Source organism: Ochotona curzoniae, unplaced genomic scaffold (assembly GCF_017591425.1).
Source record: "Ochotona curzoniae isolate NIBS_2020 unplaced genomic scaffold, NIBS_Ocur_1.0 contig_65, whole genome shotgun sequence".
NCBI lineage: Eukaryota > Metazoa > Chordata > Mammalia > Lagomorpha > Ochotonidae > Ochotona > Ochotona curzoniae.
Window position 1 is genome coordinate 227,033 of NW_024466508.1, and position 19,076 is coordinate 246,108.

General features: G+C 65.3%; 2 protein-coding genes across 3 annotated transcripts; one reads left to right on the forward strand and one right to left on the reverse strand.

Annotated features, from left to right (window-relative positions):
• The first annotated feature begins 673 nt into the window (after positions 1–673).
• CPSF1 (cleavage and polyadenylation specific factor 1) lies at positions 674–11,359 on the forward strand. 2 transcript variants are annotated; one of them, XM_040991620.1, is made up of 37 exons: positions 674–889; positions 2,676–2,703; positions 2,786–2,919; positions 2,993–3,073; positions 3,158–3,309; positions 3,381–3,527; positions 3,721–3,860; positions 3,941–4,051; positions 4,125–4,218; positions 4,763–4,850; positions 4,917–5,039; positions 5,116–5,174; positions 5,280–5,370; positions 5,442–5,516; positions 5,609–5,689; positions 5,762–5,851; positions 5,935–6,045; positions 6,180–6,321; positions 6,410–6,588; positions 6,685–6,821; positions 6,888–7,062; positions 8,167–8,373; positions 8,478–8,567; positions 8,649–8,792; positions 8,862–9,014; positions 9,101–9,217; positions 9,294–9,384; positions 9,461–9,545; positions 9,636–9,777; positions 9,861–10,013; positions 10,105–10,281; positions 10,353–10,419; positions 10,491–10,538; positions 10,606–10,758; positions 10,844–10,973; positions 11,048–11,186; positions 11,260–11,359. In XM_040991620.1, exons 1-37 carry the CDS (start codon positions 746–748, stop codon positions 11,305–11,307), a joined length of 4,326 nt encoding a protein of 1,441 aa, XP_040847554.1. In that variant the 5' UTR covers positions 674–745; the 3' UTR covers positions 11,308–11,359. The 2 variants fall into 2 exon arrangements, with proteins under 2 accessions (XP_040847554.1, XP_040847555.1); XM_040991621.1 differs by having other exon boundaries at positions 5,116–5,167; positions 5,276–5,370.
• A 2-nt stretch (positions 11,360–11,361) lies between these two features.
• ADCK5 (aarF domain containing kinase 5) lies at positions 11,362–18,736 on the reverse strand. The gene is made up of 15 exons (XM_040991622.1): positions 18,707–18,736; positions 14,620–14,720; positions 14,318–14,470; positions 13,756–13,831; positions 13,473–13,673; positions 13,265–13,405; positions 13,074–13,187; positions 12,856–12,987; positions 12,702–12,785; positions 12,496–12,577; positions 12,350–12,428; positions 12,182–12,273; positions 11,851–12,103; positions 11,670–11,783; positions 11,362–11,586 (listed from the first exon to the last, which is right to left on the reverse strand). The coding sequence occupies exons 1-15, from the start codon at positions 18,716–18,718 to the stop codon at positions 11,481–11,483; spliced, it is 1,740 nt and encodes a 579-aa protein (XP_040847556.1). The 5' UTR covers positions 18,719–18,736; the 3' UTR covers positions 11,362–11,480.
• Between the last annotated feature and the right edge of the window lie 340 nt (positions 18,737–19,076).

The following is a 19,076-nucleotide window of genomic DNA, read 5'->3' on the forward strand; positions in this document are numbered from 1 at the left end:
TTGGAATTAATGTTGGGTTAGGGTTAGAGTTGGGGTGAGCGTTGGGGTTGGGGTGAGCATTAGGGTTGGGTTAGGGTTGGGTTGGGTTTGGGGTTGAGCTTGAGGTTGGGTTTCAGGTTAGGGTTGGGTTTGTGGTTGGTGTTAGAGTTAGGTTTGGGGTTGAGGTTGAGGTTGGGTTTCGGGTTAGGGTTGGGTTTGGGTTGGTATTGGCTTAGGGTTGAGGTTGGGGTTGGTATTAGGATTGGGTCGAGGTTGGGTTTCGGGTTAGGGTTAGGTTTGGGGTTGGGGTTTGCGCTGGGGTTGGTGTCACGTTTGGGTTGGGTGGGGTTGGGGTTAGGGTTGGGTTTGGGTTGGGTCGAGGTTGGGTTTTGGGTTAGAGTTGGGTTTGGGTTAGGGTTGAGGTTGGGGTTGGTGTTAGGGTTGGGTCGAGGTTGGGTTTCGGGTTAGAGTTGGGTTATGTTGGTGTTGGGTTAGGGTTGAGGTTCGGGTTGGGATTAGTTGGGGATCCTAGAGCCGCCACCAACACAGCACACCTGGCCGCCAGGAGCCGCTGTCGGCCCAAAGGGGCGGTGCTCCCTCTGCGCAGGCGCGGCGAAAGCGGAACCTTGGTGCGACAGCGGAACCTTGGCGCTCTGCTTCCGGGCGCGGCCGGGCCGTGTTCGCCGGCGTGCCGAGTCCCCCTGTGCGGCGGTGGCAACGGTAGGTGTGGGCGTCGCGCCGCGCGGCCGTCCTCCCGCCCGCCGCCATGTACGCGGTGTACAAGCAGGCGCACCCGCCCACCGGCATCGAGTTCTGCATGTACTGCAACTTCTTCAGCCACAGCGAGCGCAACCTCGTGGTGGCCGGCACGTCGCAGCTGTGCGTGTACCGGCTGAACCGCGACGCCGAGGTGGGCGCGGGGCGGGGGGCGGGGGGCGCGGGGAGGGCACTGTGCGGCCTGAGCGCGGGGGGTGGGCATCCCTTGGTGGGCACCGGGGACAGGCAGGCCCAGGGCTGGGTGGGCACCGGGGACAGGCAGGCCCAGGGCTGGGTGGGCACCGCACCCGGGACAGGCAGGCCCAGGGCTGGGTGGGCACCGCACCCGGGACAGGCAGGCCCAGGGCTGGGTGGGCACCGCACCCGGGACAGGCAGGCCCAGGGCTGGGTGGGCACCGGGGACCGGCAGGCCCAGGGCTGGGTGGGCACCCGGGACAGGCAAGCCCAGGGCTGGGTGGGCACCCGGGACAGGCAGGCGCAGGGCTGGGTGAGCACCGGGGACCGGCAGGCCCAGGGCTGCGTGGGCACCCGGGACAGGCAGGCCCAGGGCTGGGTGGGCAGAGCTGCGCGGGGCCCTTCGCGCTGCTTAACTTCCATCCAGCTCCCTGTTCACGGCCTGGGAGGCAGCGAGACCCTGGGCCTTTCATCGGCGTGGATGCCCAGCCGCTGCTCGTGCTTGGCCCACAGGCTGCTGTGGCTGTGTGAGGGTGGACCCTCCCTTATATAGGCCAACAGGCCATTGCACACCAGCTGAGGGCGTCTCCAACCACATTTTGAAACTGGCTTCACAGTTTCTGCTTTGGAAGATTCAAATCCACTTTTATTTTTTTAAAAGAGTTTTTCTACTTTTATTGAAAAGGTAGGTTTGTCTAGGTCTCCCACATGGGTGCAGGGTCCCAAGGCTTTGGGCCGTCCTCAGCTGCTCTCCCAGGCCACAAGCAGGGAGCTGGATGGGAAGTGGAGCCGCTGGGACATGGAACGGCACCTGATTGGGATCCCAGCTGGATGAGAAGCGGAGCTGCAGCTACGTGAGGCAGCACCTGCATTAGTAGGAAGCTTAGCCTACCATGCCACAGCGTCCCCCACCATACTGCCAGGTCCGCTTGTGCAGATTACACCTTATTTCTGCCGAGTGAGAGCAGCGTCAGCACATGTTTCCTGGCTGCAGACACTGTGCATCAGAAACGCCTGGCACGATAAGTGGGGAGGGAGACCATGGCAGGCTGGGCTCAGCGAGTCTTTAGGAAGATGGGGTGTGAGAGGGAAGGGCTTCTGAGCAGCCGCGTGCTTGGTGTCAGCAGCAGGGCCAGCCTGGGCCAGAGTGGGAAGTGCGGGAGTGCAGCATGGGCTAGTTGGTGGCCCGTGCTGCCTCAGGGTAAGAAGGCGGTATCACCACGGCTATGGCACAGAGGGCTGTCCTGACAGAGGAGCTGGGGGGTCCCTGTCAGTGAGGGGGGCTGTGACAGTGTGGGCCTGGGTTCCCTGTCAGTGAGGGGGGCTGTGACAGTGTGAGGCTGGGGTCCCTGTCAGTGAGGGGGGCTGTGACAGTGTGGGGCTGGGGTCCCTGTCAGTAAGGGGGGCTGTGACAGTGTGGGGCTGGGGTCCCTGTCAGTGAGGGGGGCTGTGACAGTGTGGGGCTGGGGTCCCTGTCAGTGAGGGGGGCTGTGACAGTGTGGGGCTGGGGTCCCTGTCAGTGAGAAGGGCTGTGACAGTGTGAGGCTGGGGTCCCTGTCAGTGAGGAGGGGGCCGTCCTGCTGCTCTGCTCTGTGGGCTGTTGCTGCCTGTGGCTGTACCCAGCGTGCCTCTCCCTGTGCCCAGAACTTGGCCTTGGGCCTGACTGCATGGGATGGACTCTCCCTGGCGGTCCTCCCTGTTCTTTAAGATGGCTGGTCTCACTGTCGTTTTCTGTGTCTCTCTAGGCTCTGACCAAAAATGACCGGAGCACAGGTGAGTGTGGGGGTCTCATGCTGCTGAGGGCTGGGTTAGTGGCGAGGCCTCTCTGAGACCTGTATGCACTGGTCCTCCCCAGACGGGAAGGCCCACCGGGAGCGGCTGGAGCTGGTGGCCTCCTTCTCCTTCTTTGGCAATGTCATGTCCATGGCCAGTGTGCAGCTGGCGGGCTCCAAACGTGATGCCCTGCTCCTCAGCTTCAAGGATGCTAAGGTGAGCGCTGAGTTGGGCGGGGCCCGGAGGGGGTGGCTGGTGCTGTGGGTCACACAAGTGCTGTGCCTCCCAGCTGTCAGTGGTGGAGTATGACCCTGGCACCCATGACCTGAAGACCCTGTCGTTGCACTACTTCGAGGAGCCCGAGCTACGGGTAGGACCCTGTGCCCCTCTGCCCACTGTCCAGTACCCCTCTGCCCCCTCCAGGTCCCAGCCCTCATGACCTCCGCCCCCACAGGATGGGTTCGTGCAGAACGTGCACACGCCCCATGTGCGCGTGGACCCTGACGGGCGCTGCGCTGCCATGCTCATCTACGGCACGCGGCTGGTGGTGCTTCCCTTCCGCAGGGAAAGCCTGGCTGAGGAGCACGAGGGGCTCGTGGGAGAAGGGTGAGTGCCAGCGACTGCTCAGGGCTGGGGGGTGATGCGTGGGGACCCTCTCTAAACCCCTGACCCCGCAGGCAGAGGTCCAGCTTCCTGCCAAGCTACATCATTGATGTGCGGGCACTCGATGAGAAGCTGCTCAACATCGTGGACCTGCAGTTCCTGCATGGCTACTATGAGCCCACCCTGCTCATCCTGTTCGAGCCCAACCAGACCTGGCCCGGGTGAGCCCAGGGCCGGCAGCCTGGGGTGGGGAGAGGCAGTGCTGCCGAGAGGGCGGGCCTGCCTGGGCGGGGGTGGGGGGTGCTGCTTGAGAGGCCAGACCACGGCCTAGTTTAGCCCTGGGCCTGTGCAGCTGGGGAGGGCGGGCTGGGTGGGAGAACTGGCCCTCGCCCTGCTGACCCGCCTGCCCCCCAGGCGTGTGGCTGTAAGGCAGGACACCTGCTCCATCGTGGCCATCTCGCTCAACATCACGCAGAAGGTGCACCCTGTCATCTGGTCCCTCACCAGCCTCCCCTTCGACTGCACCCAGGCCCTGGCCGTGCCCAAGCCCATAGGTGAGGGCTCTGCCGTGGCAGGAGACTGGTCCTGAGCAGGGGTGCCCTTGAGCCCCGCCCAACAGCTTGGCCTCCCATAGGTGGGGTGGTGATCTTCGCGGTGAACTCACTGCTGTACCTGAACCAGAGCGTGCCTCCATATGGCGTTGCCCTCAACAGTCTCACTGCAGGCACCACGGCCTTCCCCCTGCGTGAGTGTGGGGGCACCTAGGGGCGGGATGGCCAAGCGGGTAGGGATCTGCCTTGGCTCACTTCCCCCAACAGGCACCCAGGAGGGCGTGCGCATCACCCTGGACTGTGCACAGGCCGCCTTCATCTCCTACGACAAGATGGTCATCTCCCTCAAAGGCGGCGAGATGTGAGTCCCTGCCCACTCTCAGTGCCCACCCCTGCCCTGCCCTCTCTCAGTGCCCGCCCCTGCTCTGCCCACTCTCAGTACCCATCCCTGCCCTCTCTCAGCACCCACCCCTGCCCTGCCCACTCAGTACCCACCCCTGCCCTTTCCTCTCTCAGTACCCACCCCTGCCCTGCCCACTCTTAGTACGCACCCCTGCCCTGCCCACTCTCAGTACACACCCCTGCCCTGCCCACTCTCAGTACGCACATACTGCCCTGTCCTCTCATTGCCCACTCTGCCCTGCCCACTCTCAGTACCCATCCCTGCCCTGTCCTCTCAGCACCCACCCCTGCCCTGCCCACTCTCAGTACCCATCCCTGCCCTGTCCTCTCTTAGCACCCACCCCTGCCCTGTCCACTCTCAGAACCCACCCCTGCCTTGCCCACTCTCAGTACCCACCCCTGCCCTTTTCTTTCTCAGTACCCACCCTGCCCTGCACTCTGAGCACGCATACTCTGCCCTGCCCATGGGCCCCCACCCATTTCTTACTGCCCTCTCCACTCAGCTATGTACTGACCCTGGTCACCGACGGCATGCGCAGCGTCCGAGCCTTCCACTTTGACAAGGCGGCAGCTAGCGTCCTCACCACCAGTGTGAGTTGGGTTGCAGGGGAGGCTCTGGGCTGGCACAGCCCTACCCTGACTTGGTCTCCCCTTCAGATGGTCACCATGGAACCTGGGTACCTGTTCCTGGGCTCGCGCCTGGGCAACTCCCTCCTCCTCAAGTACACGGAGAAACTGCAGGAGCCACCTGCCAGTGCTGTCCGTGATGTGGCTGACAAGGTGGGTGCCTGAGCCTGGGGGGCCCTCCCGCTCCTGCAGGCTGCTGCAGACCACTCACCACCCTACTGCCCCACAGGAAGAGCCACCCTCCAAGAAGAAGCGGGTGGACACCACCGTGGGCTGGTCAGGTGAGGGGCTGGGAGGGATGTGGCTCCCCAGGCGAGGAGCTGAGGGTGTGGCTGCACAGCTGAGTCCAGGTGCGGCCCAGGGCTAAGCTCGGCCTGTGTGTGTTACAGGGAGCAAGTCCGTGCCACAGGACGAGGTGGACGAGATTGAGGTTTATGGCAGCGAGGCCCAGTCAGGCACGCAGCTGGCCACCTACTCATTTGAGGTGAATTCAGGGCTGACGGTGTGGGGGGGGTCCCTCCCAGTCAGCCCACCTGACTTCCTGTGTGTCCCCAGGTGTGCGACAGCATCCTCAACATTGGGCCCTGTGCAAATGCTGCCATGGGCGAGCCTGCCTTCCTCTCTGAAGAGGTGCCTGGGGTCGGGGTGGCAGACCTTGCTGTGCACAGTGAGGGTGGCTAGGTCCCCCAGGTGGGACTGGGCCTCACGCTTGCCCTGCTCAGTTTCAGAACAGCCCTGAGCCGGACCTGGAGATCGTGGTGTGCTCCGGTTATGGGAAGAATGGGGCACTGTCGGTGCTGCAGGTGTGTGGGGCGCGGGGGGCGGGTTCCGGGGAGATCCGGTGCCGGCGGGCTGACCGTCCCCTCTGCTTGCAGAAGAGCATCCGGCCCCAGGTGGTGACGACCTTCGAGCTCCCTGGCTGCTATGACATGTGGACGGTGGTCGCACCGGCACACAGGGAGGAGGTGGGTGAGTGGGGGAGGCTGGGCAGCTCATGTTGCCCATGCTGGCCGCCCTTGACCGCCCTGCTGCTCTTGTACCCTCACAGGAGGACACGCCCAAGGGGGAGAGCACAGAGCAGGAGACGGGTACCCCTGAGGCTGAAGATGACAGCCGTCGGCACGGCTTCCTCATCCTGAGCCGGGAGGACTCCACCATGGTGAGGGGCAGGGCACTGTGACCCCCAGGACCTGCAGAAAAGAGAGTCCCCTGTGGGTTGGGGGACAGCTGATACTGTGACCCCCAGATTGTAGTTGGGCAGGATGTTGGGGTGCAGCGCTCTGTCACCCCCAGATCCTACAGACCGGCCAGGAGATCATGGAGCTAGACACGAGTGGCTTTGCCACTCAGGGCCCTACTGTCTTTGCTGGAAACATTGGGGACAATCGCTACATCGTCCAAGTGTCCCCGCTGGGTATCCGCCTGCTGGAAGGAGGTAGGGGAGTGGGCCTGGTGGGGGCTGGAGGTTGGGGGCGCGGACCCTGGGCTGCCCGACCTTACCCAGTGCCCACCTGTATCTCCAGTGAACCAGCTGCACTTCATCCCCGTGGACCTGGGTGCCCCCATCGTGCAGTGTGCCGTGGCCGACCCCTATGTGGTCATCATGAGCGCTGAGGGTCACGTCACCATGTTTCTGCTCAAGACTGACTCGTATGGTGGCCGCCACCACCGCCTGGCGTTGCACAAGCCCCCGCTGCACCATGTAGGCCACCCTGTCCCCCAGGGTTGAGCCTGATCTGTGCCCCCGTACGCCCTCACCCCACAATGCTGAGCCCAGTCTGCCACCTGTCCCTCGCAGCAGTCCAAGGTGATCACACTGTGCCTGTACCGTGACGTCAGTGGCATGTTCACCACGGAGAGCCGCCTGGGCGGGGCCCGCGATGATGTTGGGGGCCGGAGCAACCTGGAGGCCGAGGGCCTGGGCGTGGAGACCAGGTGCGTGGGGCATGGCGCTGGGGCAGCAGGTCCCCGGGCAGGCCTGTGACCCGTCTGTGCCCACAGCCCCACAGTGGACGACGAGGAGGAGATGCTGTACGGGGACTCTGGCGCACTCTTCAGCCCGAGCAAGGAGGAGGCCCGCAGGAGCAGCCAGCCCCCAGCCGACCGCGACCCTGCACCCTTTCGGGCAGAGCCCACCCACTGGTGTCTGCTGGTGCGGGAAAACGGCACCATGGAGGTGGGTGAACCATGGCTGGGAGCTCTGGAGTGGGGGCTCTATGGGGTGAGGGCTCTGAGGGGTGAGGGCTCTGTGGGGTGGGGGTTCCGTGGGGTGAGGGCTCTGTGGGGTGAGGGCTCTGTGGGGTGAGGGCTCTGTGGGGTGTGGGCTCTGTGGGGTGGGGGCTCTGTGGGGTGAGGGCTCCGTGGGGTGAGGGCTCTGTGGGGTGAGGTCTCTGAGGGGTGAGGGCTCTGTGGGGTGAGGTCTCTGTGGGGTGTGGGCTCTGTGGGGTGGGGGTTCCGTGGGGTGGGGGCTCTGTGGGGTGGGGGTTCCGTGGGGTGAGGGCTCCGTGGGGTGAGGGCTCTGTGGGGTGAGGGCTCTATGGGGTGTGGGCTCTGTGGGGTGGGGGCTCTGAGGGGTGGGGGCTCTGTGGGGTGTGGGCTCTGAGGGGGTGGGGGCTCTGTGGGGTGTGGGCTCTGAGGGGTGAGGGCTCTGAGGGGTGTGGGCTCTGAGGGGGTGAGGGCTCTGTGGGGTGAGGGCTCTGTGGGGTGAGGGCTCTGTGGGGTGTGGGCTCTGAGGGGTGAGGGCTCTGTGGGGTGAGGGCTCTGAGGGGTGAGGGCTCTGTGGGGTGGGTATTCTGTGGGGTGTGGGCTCTATGGGGTGTGGGCTCTGAGGGGTGAGGGCTCTGTGGGGTGTGGGCTCTGTGGGGTGAGGGCTCTGTGGGGTGTGGGCTCTGTTGGGTGTGGGCTCTGTGGGGTGGGGGCTCTGTGGGGTGAGGGCTCTGTGGGGTGAGGGCTCTGAGGGGTGAGGGCTCTGTGGGGTGGGTATTCTGTGGGGTGTGGGCTCTATGGGGTGTGGGCTCTGAGGGGTGAGGGCTCTGTGGGGTGTGGGCTCTGTGGGGTGAGGGCTCTGTGGGGTGTGGGCTCTGTGGGGTGTGGGCTCTGTGGGGTGAGGGCTCTGTGGGGTGAGGGCTCTGTGGGGTGAGGGCTCTGAGGGGTGAGGGCTCTGTGGGGTGGGTATTCTGTGGGGTGTGGGCTCTATGGGGTGAGGGCTCTGAGGGGTGGGGGTTCTTGTACCTTACATATTACAGCCTCACTCTCCCTCATGGGCTGCTGCCTCCCCCAGATCTATCAGCTGCCTGACTGGCGACTGGTATTCCTGGTGAAGAACTTTCCTGTGGGGCAGCGGGTGCTGGTGGACAGCTCCTCAGGACAGCCTAGCACACAGGGTGAGGCCCGCAAGGAGGAGGCCACGCGCCAAGGAGAGCTGCCCCTTGTCAAGGAGGTGCTGCTTGTTGCACTGGGCAGCCGCCAGAGCAGGCCCTACCTGCTGGTGAGTGCTCCCTCCCCAGAGCAGGCCCTACCTGCTGCTGAGTGCTCCCTCCCCAGAGCAGGCCCTACCTGCTGCTGAGTGCTCCCTCCCCGTCCCTCCCTTAGGTGCACGTGGACCAGGAGCTGCTCATCTATGAGGCCTTCCCCCACGACTCACAACTGAGCCAGGGCAATCTCAAAGTCCGCTTCAAGAAGGTGCCAGGGACTGAGGGCCACTGGGTGCGGAGGGCTGGTCCAGGCATCTGTGGGACCCACGCTCACGGCGACTGTCCCCAGGTGCCCCACAACATCAACTTCCGGGAGAAGAAGGCCAAGCCGTCCAAGAAGAAGGCTGAGGGTGTCAGCCCCGAGGAGGGAGCCGGGGCCCGGGGCCGCGTGGCGCGCTTCCGCTACTTCGAAGACATTTACGGCTACTCGGGGGTAGGTGGGCATCTCCTGTGCAGTGGGGTGAGCCTGTCGGGCACAGCCCTCACCGCGCCTGCCCTGCAGGTGTTCATCTGCGGCCCCTCGCCACACTGGCTCCTGGTGACTGCCCGGGGGGCTCTGCGGCTGCACCCCATGGGCATCGACGGCCCCATTGACTCCTTTGCGCCCTTCCACAATGTCAACTGCCCCCGTGGGTTCCTTTACTTCAACAGACAGGTAGTGGGGCCTCCCAGTGAGGGTCCCAGGCGGTGGGTGCTGGGTGGAGGGGCTCTGTGGCCCTGAGCTGAGCACCCTGCCCCCAGGGCGAGCTGAGGATCAGCGTCCTGCCTGCCTATCTGTCCTACGACGCCCCCTGGCCCGTCAGGAAGATCCCCTTGCGCTGCACCGCCCACTACGTGGCTTACCACGTCGAGTCCAAGGTCTGTACCATGCCACGGCCTGGCCTCTCCCAGGAGCCTGCCGACCTGGTCTCTGAGGCGACTCCCTGGTCCCCAGGTGTATGCAGTGGCCACCAGCACCAACACGCCGTGCACCCGCATCCCACGCATGACGGGCGAGGAGAAGGAGTTTGAGACTATTGAGAGAGGTGTGTCCCACACAGGGCCAGCATCTGGTCCGCCTGTCGGCCAGAGCTGCCCCTTGACCGTACCCCGCTCCCGCAGATGACCGCTACGTGCACCCCCAGCAGGAGGCCTTCTCCATCCAGCTCATCTCCCCGGTCAGCTGGGAGGCCATTCCCAACGCCAGGTGAGCCTGGGTCTGGGGGAGCAGGGCGGGGAGCAGGGCAGGGAGCCCTCCGGGCAGCTGGCCTGGCTGCTGACCCCCGGCCTCTCCCAGGATTGAGCTGGAGGACTGGGAGCACGTGACGTGCATGAAGACCGTGTCGCTGCGCAGCGAGGAGACTGTGTCGGGCCTCAAGGGCTACGTGGCCGCCGGGACCTGCCTCATGCAGGGCGAGGAAGTCACGTGCCGAGGACGGGTAAGGTGCGGGCGTGGCCCCCGGCCCCCAGGAACCCTGTGCACAGCGCCCTGGACAGCGCCTCACTGTCCCCGCCCTGTCAGATCCTCATCATGGACGTGATCGAGGTGGTGCCTGAGCCAGGCCAGCCCCTGACCAAGAATAAGTTCAAGGTCCTTTATGAGAAGGAGCAGAAGGGGCCTGTGACTGCCCTGTGCCACTGCAATGGTCACCTGGTATCTGCCATTGGTCAGAAGGTGTGTGCCTGCCTTCCCTCCTCTGTGCCCACCTCGACGTCCCTCCTCTGTGCCCAGCCCATGCCACTAACCCTTCTGCCCCCCCCCCCAGATCTTCCTGTGGAGCCTTCGGGCCAGCGAGCTGACGGGCATGGCCTTCATCGACACACAGCTCTACATCCACCAGATGATCAGCGTCAAGAACTTCATCCTGGCGGCCGATGTCATGAAGAGCATCTCCCTGCTGCGCTACCAGGAGGACAGCAAGACGTTGAGCCTCGTGTCACGGGTGTGTGCCGCCTTGGGCCCCCAGCAGCCTCGGCCCCTCGGGCCCTGACCCCTCTGCTCCCTGCCCCACAGGATGCCAAGCCCCTAGAGGTGTACAGTGTCGACTTCATGGTGGACAACGCACAGCTGGGTTTCCTCGGTGAGTGCCAGGGCCTTGGGCGGAGCAGGGGCAGGTTGGGCCCCGCAGCTGACCCTGTGCCCACCCCGCAGTGTCAGACCGAGACCGCAACCTCATGGTGTACATGTACCTGCCAGAAGGTGAGTGGCTCCCGTGGCCCTGCCTGGGGGGAGCTGGGCAGGCAGTGACCGCGGTTTCTCTGGCCAGCCAAGGAGAGCTTTGGTGGCATGCGCCTCCTGCGCCGGGCGGATTTCCATGTGGGCGCCCACGTCAACACCTTCTGGAGGACACCGTGCCGGGGCGCCGAAGGGCCCAGCAAGAAGTCGGTCGTGTGGGAGAACAAGCACATCACATGGTTTGGTGAGTGCCTGGCGGTGGGGCCACGGGCGGGGGGCCACGGGTGGGGGACCAGTGCTCAGCCCGGCTCACATACCCTCCCCCGCAGCCACGCTGGATGGCGGCATCGGGCTGCTGCTGCCCATGCAGGAGAAGACCTACCGGCGGCTGCTGATGCTACAGAACGCGCTGACCACCATGCTGCCCCACCATGCTGGCCTTAACCCCCGCGCCTTCCGGTGAGCACCAGCCCCCCTCAGATGGTCCTGCTCCCTAATGGGCCGGGCCCTGACCCCACGCCGTGTGTGTCTAGCATGCTGCATGTGGACCGGCGCACCCTGCAGAACGCAGTGCGCAACGTGCTGGACGGAGAACTGCTAAACCGCTACCTGTACCTCAGCACCATGGAGCGCGGCGAGCTGGCCAAGAAGATCGGCACCACGCCCGATATTGTGAGTGCCCAGACCCGCCTGCCCCCGCCCCTGCCCAGGCCCAGCCCCCCTGACCACTTGGCCTTGCCCCTAGATCCTGGATGACCTGCTGGAGACGGACCGTGTCACTGCCCACTTCTAGCCTCCTGCACTGCCTCCCTCCCCTTTTGTACAAAAAAACACAAGGACAAATGTGTTGACTTGAGATGTGTGGTCATTGCTTGCCCAGGCTGTCCCACCCCAGTGCAGGGTCCAGGGCTGCAGGTCAGTGCAGTGGGCCCAGGCTGGGCAGTTGTGTGGGTGCCGGGCCTGGAGTTAGGTCTCCAAGTACGGGTAGAGGTCTTGGACGGGGGGCATGAGGCCCAGGTGCACCAGGGCACGGATCACGAGGGTGGTGAGCCGCATGGCCAGCGTCTCCAGCCTGTGGGCCAGGGAGAGGTCAGGGGCTGGTGGGCACAGGCCTGTCCAGCACCCAGCAGCCCTCCCCGTTCCCCACTGACCTACCTCAGGGCCACCTCGAACTTGAGCACTGCCCACAAGACCTTGATGTTGCGCAGGAGGCTGCCATGGAGGCCCTGGGAGGTGTTGCTGGCCAGGCGGCTCCAGGCCTGGACGGCGCTGTCAGACACGGGTGTGAGGCCAGCTGCCCGTCCCGTGCCGCCCACCCAGGGGTGCCTGCCAGTACCTCTTGGCCATGAGGAAGTAGCGGTCCACGGGGCTGCCCAGGGCAGTGTGGATGGCACGCACGGTGTTGATGTTGCGTAGCACAAGCAGCATGGGCCGCGGCAGTGCCCGCAGCACGGCCATGATGCGCTCAAAGTGCTCCTGCGCCATGGCCTGCATGTAGGCGGCCTCCTGGCGGCTGAGCAGGTGGGAGGCCCACAGCTGCCCCAGCCGCACTGGCCGCTGCATGAGTACTTCCGCGAATAGCAGGTAATCTGGGGGGGACAGAGGCAGCTGGGCTGGGGCTCCTGGAGACACAGCCTGCCCTTCGGGAGACCCCCTGCTGCCCTCACCTTGCACCCCCAGGGCGGCTGCGTGCGCCTTCATGCCTGCTTCATCTCTCAGAATGATGGCTCGCCACAGCTGGCACAGGGCAGAGCGGTCCCTGCAGGGGCCTGGCCATGAACCCAGAGCCCAGGACAGGGGCCCAGGACCAGCCTGCCCACCCCTACCGGGCTTACTTCTCATCCAGGAACTGGTAGAGACCGTGGTCCAGCAGCACCAATTCCGCCGTCCCGTCCGTGCCCTTCCGCACCAGCACTAGGGGGACAGAAGTCAGCCACACCCGCCCAGGCCCACGCCCGCCCTGGGGACTAGGGGCTCCTACCGTTTCCAGGGTGGGGGTCCGAGTGGATGAAGCCACTGTAAAAGACCTGCTCGGCGAAGGCCCGGGTTAGCTTCTCTGCTATCTGGGATGGGCAGGTACTTGAGGGCCTGCAGCTGCCCCAGCCCCCGCCTGGCACTCAGGTCTCCCACCGCCCGCCCCCGCCCGGCACTCACATCGCCCACCGCCAGCCCCCGCCTGGCACTCACATCGCCCACCGCCAGCCCCTGGCGTTCAATGGCTTCCAGGTCGTTCACCTTGCAGCCCTCACAGAAGTCGGCCGTCAGCACACGCTGGGGGAGCAGTAGATGCTGAGTGGGGCTCCCAGGGACCCCAGCCCATGTGGGGGCAGGCCCAACCCACCTTGCTGGACTTGTCCCAGTGCACGCGGGGGACCACGATGTAGCGGAAGTGCTGCAGCTCGCGGGCACAGCGCTCTGCGTTGCGACCCTCATTCTCAAAGTCCAACTCCTGGGCCAGGGTTCCCTTCAGGTCCTTGGGGGCCCCACACAGGCCGTCAGGGGTCAGGGTAGAGGGCCAGCCGCCCTCCCCCGCCACGTGGGAAGGGTCTGGCTTGGCACCTGCAACACCCAGCTGAAGCCGAAGCTGGGGTGCATGAGCTCCACAAGCCGCAGCAGCAGCTCCAGTGTGTGCACGTCCCCCTCAAACCGGTCCTGCAGGTCAATGTACTGCACCTGTGGATGCGGGTGGCTCAGGGCCTGGCCAAACGGCCTCCCGCACCTTGACAGCCCCAGCTCACAGCCCCACGCACCTTGACAGCCACAGCTGTGCCATCATGCAGCTTGGCGCGGTGCACCTGGGCCAGGCTGGCAGCTGCCATGGGTTGGTGGTCGAACTCTTGGAAGAGCTCGCTGGGCAGGGCCTGGAAATCCTCCAGAAACAGCTCCTCCACCTGCTCATCACGTGCTCCGGTCAGCCGGGCCCTGCTGGCCGCTGGCCCCGCCCCCACAGGGACCCACCTCCCGGAAGCCGCGCTTCAGGGCCCTGTCCTCCAGCACGCGCAGGGTCCGGATGTACTCGGGCGGTAGCAGGTGGTTGAAGGCGCACAACCCCTGGCCCAGCTTCACGTAGAGGCCCCCATTGTGGATGGCACCCTCCACTAGCGCGTCCGCCGCCCGCTGGTGACACGCTGACATCGCTTCCACATAGCTGGGGCTGTTCTGACCACAGGGAGAGGATGGGGTTCCCCCAGCACTGCCGGCCCCACTGAGCTCCCCACAAGCCCAGGCCCCGGGAACACACCTCGTCCACCCCTCGCAGGATGACGTGTGTGCACCACCAGTAGTCCAGGGAGATGTGCAAGCCGATCCTCAGGGACCTGTGGGCAGAGGCTCTTGGGCACCCCGGAAGCTGGGGAGGCTGCACACTGTGGCCTTGGCACCCATGGCTGCCAGCCAGCAGGCTGGCACTCTGGCCTGGTTCTCAGCAGTCACACCCCTCCTCCACATGCCATGAGAACAGCCAGTGCACAGGCAGGAGGGAGATATAGCTGCTGGAGATACCCCAGGGGCCGTGTGGCCACGGCGTTCCAGGGGAGGTGCTGCAGCTGTCTGTGGGCTGCTGGGTTCTGCTCCCGAGGCCACATGCAGGACACACAGCACGTGCCCTCCTAGCTGACACAGGGCATACCACACTGGGCACATGGGAGGATGGCTGAGCCCTGGGCCGGGCATGGGAAGACCAGGGAGGGCGTCAGAGTACGACACCCCTCCTCAGGACAACCCCCTGTAAGGGTACCCCCTCCTCGGGACACCCCCTCAGAACACCCTCCTGACCTACTCCCATGAGGCCACAAGCTGCCCACCTGCCAAAGCGCCCAATGCCATCCAGCACGAGCCGCATGCGCCGCCTCTCGCGTGGCTCGGCGATGAGGTAGTAGCTGCCGAGCAGCAGGGGCACCACCGTGGCAGTGGCCATCAGCGCCTTCCTCCACAGAGACACAGGTGGCCTCCGGGCCCTGCGGGGACATCCAGGGCTGCTGGAGGCCAGTGGGCACAGAAGGTGGCCCTGGTTGTGCGGGGAGCAGCCTGAGGCTCCCTGCTGCAGGCTGTCCCAGGGGTCCACGCTGGCACTGTTTGCTTCCAGTCCCTCCTGGACTCCCCTTACCTTGCCGGCAGGCTCCGGAGGTTCCTCTGGGGGAGGCCAGGTGCTGGCAAGGGCTTACCCCTGTCCCGCGGCACGGTGGCACGGCAATGGCAGAGTCGTAGCTGCAAGAGAGCCAGGGCTTTGAGTGGGCAGCCAGGCCTGTCGGACACGGAGGCCAGGGCGGCTCAGCTACAGGCTCACACACAGGCCCCCGCGCTGGCTCCCCACTCGGGCACAGCCTGGAGGCAGCAGCCTCCTGGCACGCACTTGGGAGGCAGGGATCCCGCAGATGCCACCTGCCTCTGCTGTCTTGCACACCCAGCAAGTGAGGAAAGCTCAACATTTCTAGCCCGGGCCAAGGCTAAGGCTGACCCCCGCCACCAGCATCACGATTCCACATGGCCACTACTTCCTGTCCCAGCTGCTCCACTTCCCATCCAGCTCCCTGCTAATGGCCTGGGAGAGCAGCAGAGGCCACCACACGTGCCCGGGCCCTGGGGAGCTTCTGACTACCAAGAGCTCAGCTCCAGCTACTGCAGCCATCTGGGAGATCTCTCTCTGAAACTGCCTTTCAAGTAAATAAATCTATTTTTTTTTAAAGATTTATTTATTTTTATTGCAAAATCAGATATACAGAGAGGAGGAGAGACAGAGAGGAAGACCCTCCATCTGATGGTTCACTCCTCAAGTGACCACAACGGCCGGTGCTGTGCCGATCAAAAGCCAGGAGCGAGCTTCTTCCAGGTCTCCCACGTGGGTGCAGGTTCCAAGGCTTTGGGCCGTCCTCGACTGCTTTCCCAGGGTTCTGGGAAGTGGGGCCGCCAGGATTAGAACCAGCACCCATATGGGATCCTGGCGCTTGCAAGGTGAGGACCTTAGCCACTATGCCATCGCACCAGGCCCAGTAAGTAAGTCTTTTTTAAAAGACAAGTTTCTCAGCCACAACCACTGACTGTAAGTTCTTCAGCAAACCAGAGAGGGCACCCATGGGTGCTGCGACCAAGCCAGGGACAGGTGTGCGCTCTGCGACCCAAGCACGTGCCTTGCATGCCCCCTGAGGTGTCTACAGGCCATGACCTTCTGTCCCAGAGACTGCAAGGCCATACGCAGCGTCAGGTCCCAAGGGGAAGTGGGGGCAGGTGCAGGGAGGGGCAGCCACCCGGCCGGGCCGTTCAGGGTCAAAGCCGGCAACAGTGGCCATGGCCAGCCAGGTGTCCCCAGAGCTCCAGCCTGGGCTTCCCACTCAGCCCTGTGCACACACACATGCCCACCAAGCCCCACACACAGGGACCAGATGCTGGAGCAGACTTTGTGGGAGAGGGGACAGCTGGCAGCACCAAAGACAGGCTCTCCTGCAGGAGGCAGTGCAGCAGGGCCAGCTTCCAAAGCGTGCTGGGAGACAGTGGACTCGGGACAAGCCTTCCAGGGCGCCTGCCGCCTCCCGTGGCTGCGTCCCTCTCCAGGCCCAGGGTGTCCTGGCAGCACAGCCCTGCATGTGGCCAGCAGCGTCCTCCTGAGCTACTTCGGCTGCTTTTCTTTTAAAGATTTTTTTTTTTCTTTTAATTGGAGAGGCAGATATGCAGAGAGGAAGATCTTCTGTCCATTGATTCACTCCCAAGTGACTGAACAGCTGGAGCTGAGCCATCTGAAGCCTGGAGCCAGGAGCCTCCTCTGGATCTCCCAGGCAGGTGCAGGGTCCCAAGGCTTTGGGCTGTCCTCCACTGCTTTCCCAGGCCACAGGCAGGGAGCTGGATGGGAAGTGGAGCAGCTGACAGGAACCCAACCTGCAGGGACGCTGGACAGCAGGCAGAGCTGGGTGTAGACAAGGCCACGTCTAACATGGAGGCCAGGGTCCCCAGTGGGAACTGCCACCATTCCCCTGCTGCCTCAGTGTCCCACGAGAACCTGCCCGTCCAGGGGGCCATTCAAGCACTGGCCTGTGGTTTCCCACCAAGATGCGGAATGCAGACACCAGGGCACCTGCAGCCTCCAACGGAACCCAGCACCCAGCCCGGCCCAAGGACCTGGGCTCCTGCTGCCCACAGCTGACCCGCACTCCTGCGCACCTGCTGGCCCGGCCCTGATTGTCGCAGCCTCATGCAGAGGGTCCCTGATCACTCTACATCCTTGCGAGAGCGAGCAGGGGCTGGAGCGCAGCAGGGCGACCTCCATCCCCTGTGGGCTGCTCTGCTCCAGTCCAGCTCCCTGCTAATGCTCCTGGGGAAACAGCAGAGGAAGTGCCGGGGGCCTGTGGTCTCCCCGAAGCGCCAGGCTCCGGCCTGGCACAGTCCTGGCCGTTGCAGCCACTTGGGGAGTGACCAGCAGCTGGGTCTCCTTCTCCCTCCCTGTCTGTAACTCTGAATTTCAAGTAAAGAAGTCTTAGAAGGTCACGGCAGGAGTGGTTGCAACTGACCCCGGGGTCATGGACTCGGAGGGAGCATGCGGGTGTCGGAGAAGCTGGGCCAGGTCACAGGCACCCCAACTGAAGACCTCATTTGACCCCAAACGGGGGACACGGTCTGGGGCAGCAGATCCAGGGGCTGTCCTGACGCCATGGGCTCAGCAGGGAACCATGGACGGCAGGGAAGGCCCGCAGGCCACCCCAGGCCCGTCCCCAGTCGTCAGGTGCACAGGGCCCTCTACCAACCACTGTGTGTGAGCCCACTCGGGGTGGGCACTTCTCAGGAGCAGACAACAGGTGAACAATTACAGGACTGCCCACGCCCTCACGCCACGGGACTGCCCCACGCCCTCACGCCACGGGACTGCCCACGCACCCTCACACCACGGGACTGCCCACGCGCCCTCACTCCACGGGACTGACCCACGCGCCCTCACTCCACGGGACTGACCCACGCGCCCTCACACCACAGGACTGCCCAAACGCCCTCACTCCACGGGACTGACCCACGCACCCTCACTCCACGGGACTGCCCACGCACCCTCACTCCACGGGACTGACCCACGCGCCCTCACTCCACGGAACTGACCCACGCCCTCACTCCACGGGACTGCCCACGCACCCTCACTCCACGGGACTGACCCACACGCCCTCACTCCACGGAACTGACCCATGCGCTCACTCCACGGGACTGACCCACGCGCCCTCACTCCACGGGACTGCCCACGCGCCCTCACTCCACGGGACTGACCACGCCCTCACACCACGGGACTGCCCCACGCCCTCACTCCACGGGACTGACCCACGCGCTCATACCACGGGACTGCCCACGCGCCCTCACTCCACGGGACTGATCCACGCGCCCTCACTCCACGGACTGCCCCACGCGCCCTCACTCCACGGGACTGACCCACACCCTCACACCACGGGACTGCCCCACGCGCCCTCACTCCACGGGACTGACCCACACCCTCACTCCACGGGACTGATCCACGCGCCCTCACTCCACGGACTGCCCCACGCGCCCTCACTCCACGGGACTGACCCACGCCCTCACTCAACAGGACTGCCCCACGAGCCTTCACATCATGGAGCTGCCCCCACACAAATGCCTTCACGCCACTGGGCTACCCCACCCACCATCTTCTCTGGGACATCACTGCCGTGCCCTCAGCCAGCGCCCTTCCAGCCACTATGGCCCTGGTGTTGTGCGTGGAACCCCAGCAGTGTGTGCCACATGTTGTCCAGCAAATTCTACAGGTCACAAACAACGTTGAGTGTGTCCACGCGAGGCGGGAGCCCGGCTCGGTCCCGCAAGGCTTGGGCATCGCAGCACGCACTACTCCGGGAGGAGCCAGCTCTGCTGCGGTCACCGGCTCACGACCACTGCAGCAGCCTCACCCGGGGCGCCTCCCACCCCTGCACGGCTGCCCGTCGCAGGCCTCCCGCTCCGCCCAGACGCCCAGGCCGGCCCTGCACCGGGCAGGGGCGCCGCTGCAGCACGGCCGGGCCCAGCCCCCGCCCCCGGCCCGGCCCGGTCCAGCGCAGCCCCGGCGGGAAGGAGCGCGGCCCCGGCCCGGCCCGGCACAGCGCAGCCCCGGCGGGAAGGAGCGCGGCCCCGGCCCGGCCCGGCCCAGCGCAGCCCCGGCGGGATGGAGCGCGGCCCCGGCCCGGCACAGCGCAGCCCCGGCCGCTCCCGGGCCTCACCGCTCGCCACATGTCCGCGCCGCACGCTGCGCCAGGACGCCGGCAGAGCCCAGTGCGCACGCGCGCACGCGCCGCGCGCCCCGCCCCGCGGAGCCGCAGCGCCCCCTGGCGGCCCGGGGTGGCCCCGCACGGCGCCCGGCCGCGCTCCCTGAAGCCGCGGGTTCGAGTCCCACACTCACCTGGGGCAGGCCGCCCACTTCCGGACCACGCAGGCTGCAGGACTTGTCCAGGTTCTTGCTCAAAGCTTCGCGGGCCTGTGTTGGGGGACTGTCCACACCCACAGTGAAGTGCCCAGGCAGACTCCGATGTCCTCTGGGATTCATCCCTGGCCCACCCGGTCACTTGTCAGCCCTGTTCCCCAGGCCTTTGC

Excerpts from the sequence above, each read along its gene's own strand:
- CPSF1 (XM_040991620.1), top strand. The coding sequence starts at position 746 with ATGTACGCGGTGTACAAGCAGGCGCACCCGCCCACCGGCATCGAGTTC. Across the intron at positions 5,040-5,115 it reads TCCGTGATGTGGCTGACAAG|GAAGAGCCACCCTCCAAGAA; the intron begins GTGGGTGCCTGA and ends ACTGCCCCACAG. Across the intron at positions 9,385-9,460 it reads GTTTGAGACTATTGAGAGAG|ATGACCGCTACGTGCACCCC; the intron begins GTGTGTCCCACA and ends CCGCTCCCGCAG.
- ADCK5 (XM_040991622.1), bottom strand. Across the intron at positions 13,674-13,755 it reads TCCTGCGAGGGGTGGACGAG|AACAGCCCCAGCTATGTGGA; the intron begins GTGTGTTCCCGG and ends CCCTGTGGTCAG. Across the intron at positions 12,988-13,073 it reads GCTTCAGCTGGGTGTTGCAG|GACCTGAAGGGAACCCTGGC; the intron begins GTGCCAAGCCAG and ends GGGGCCCCCAAG.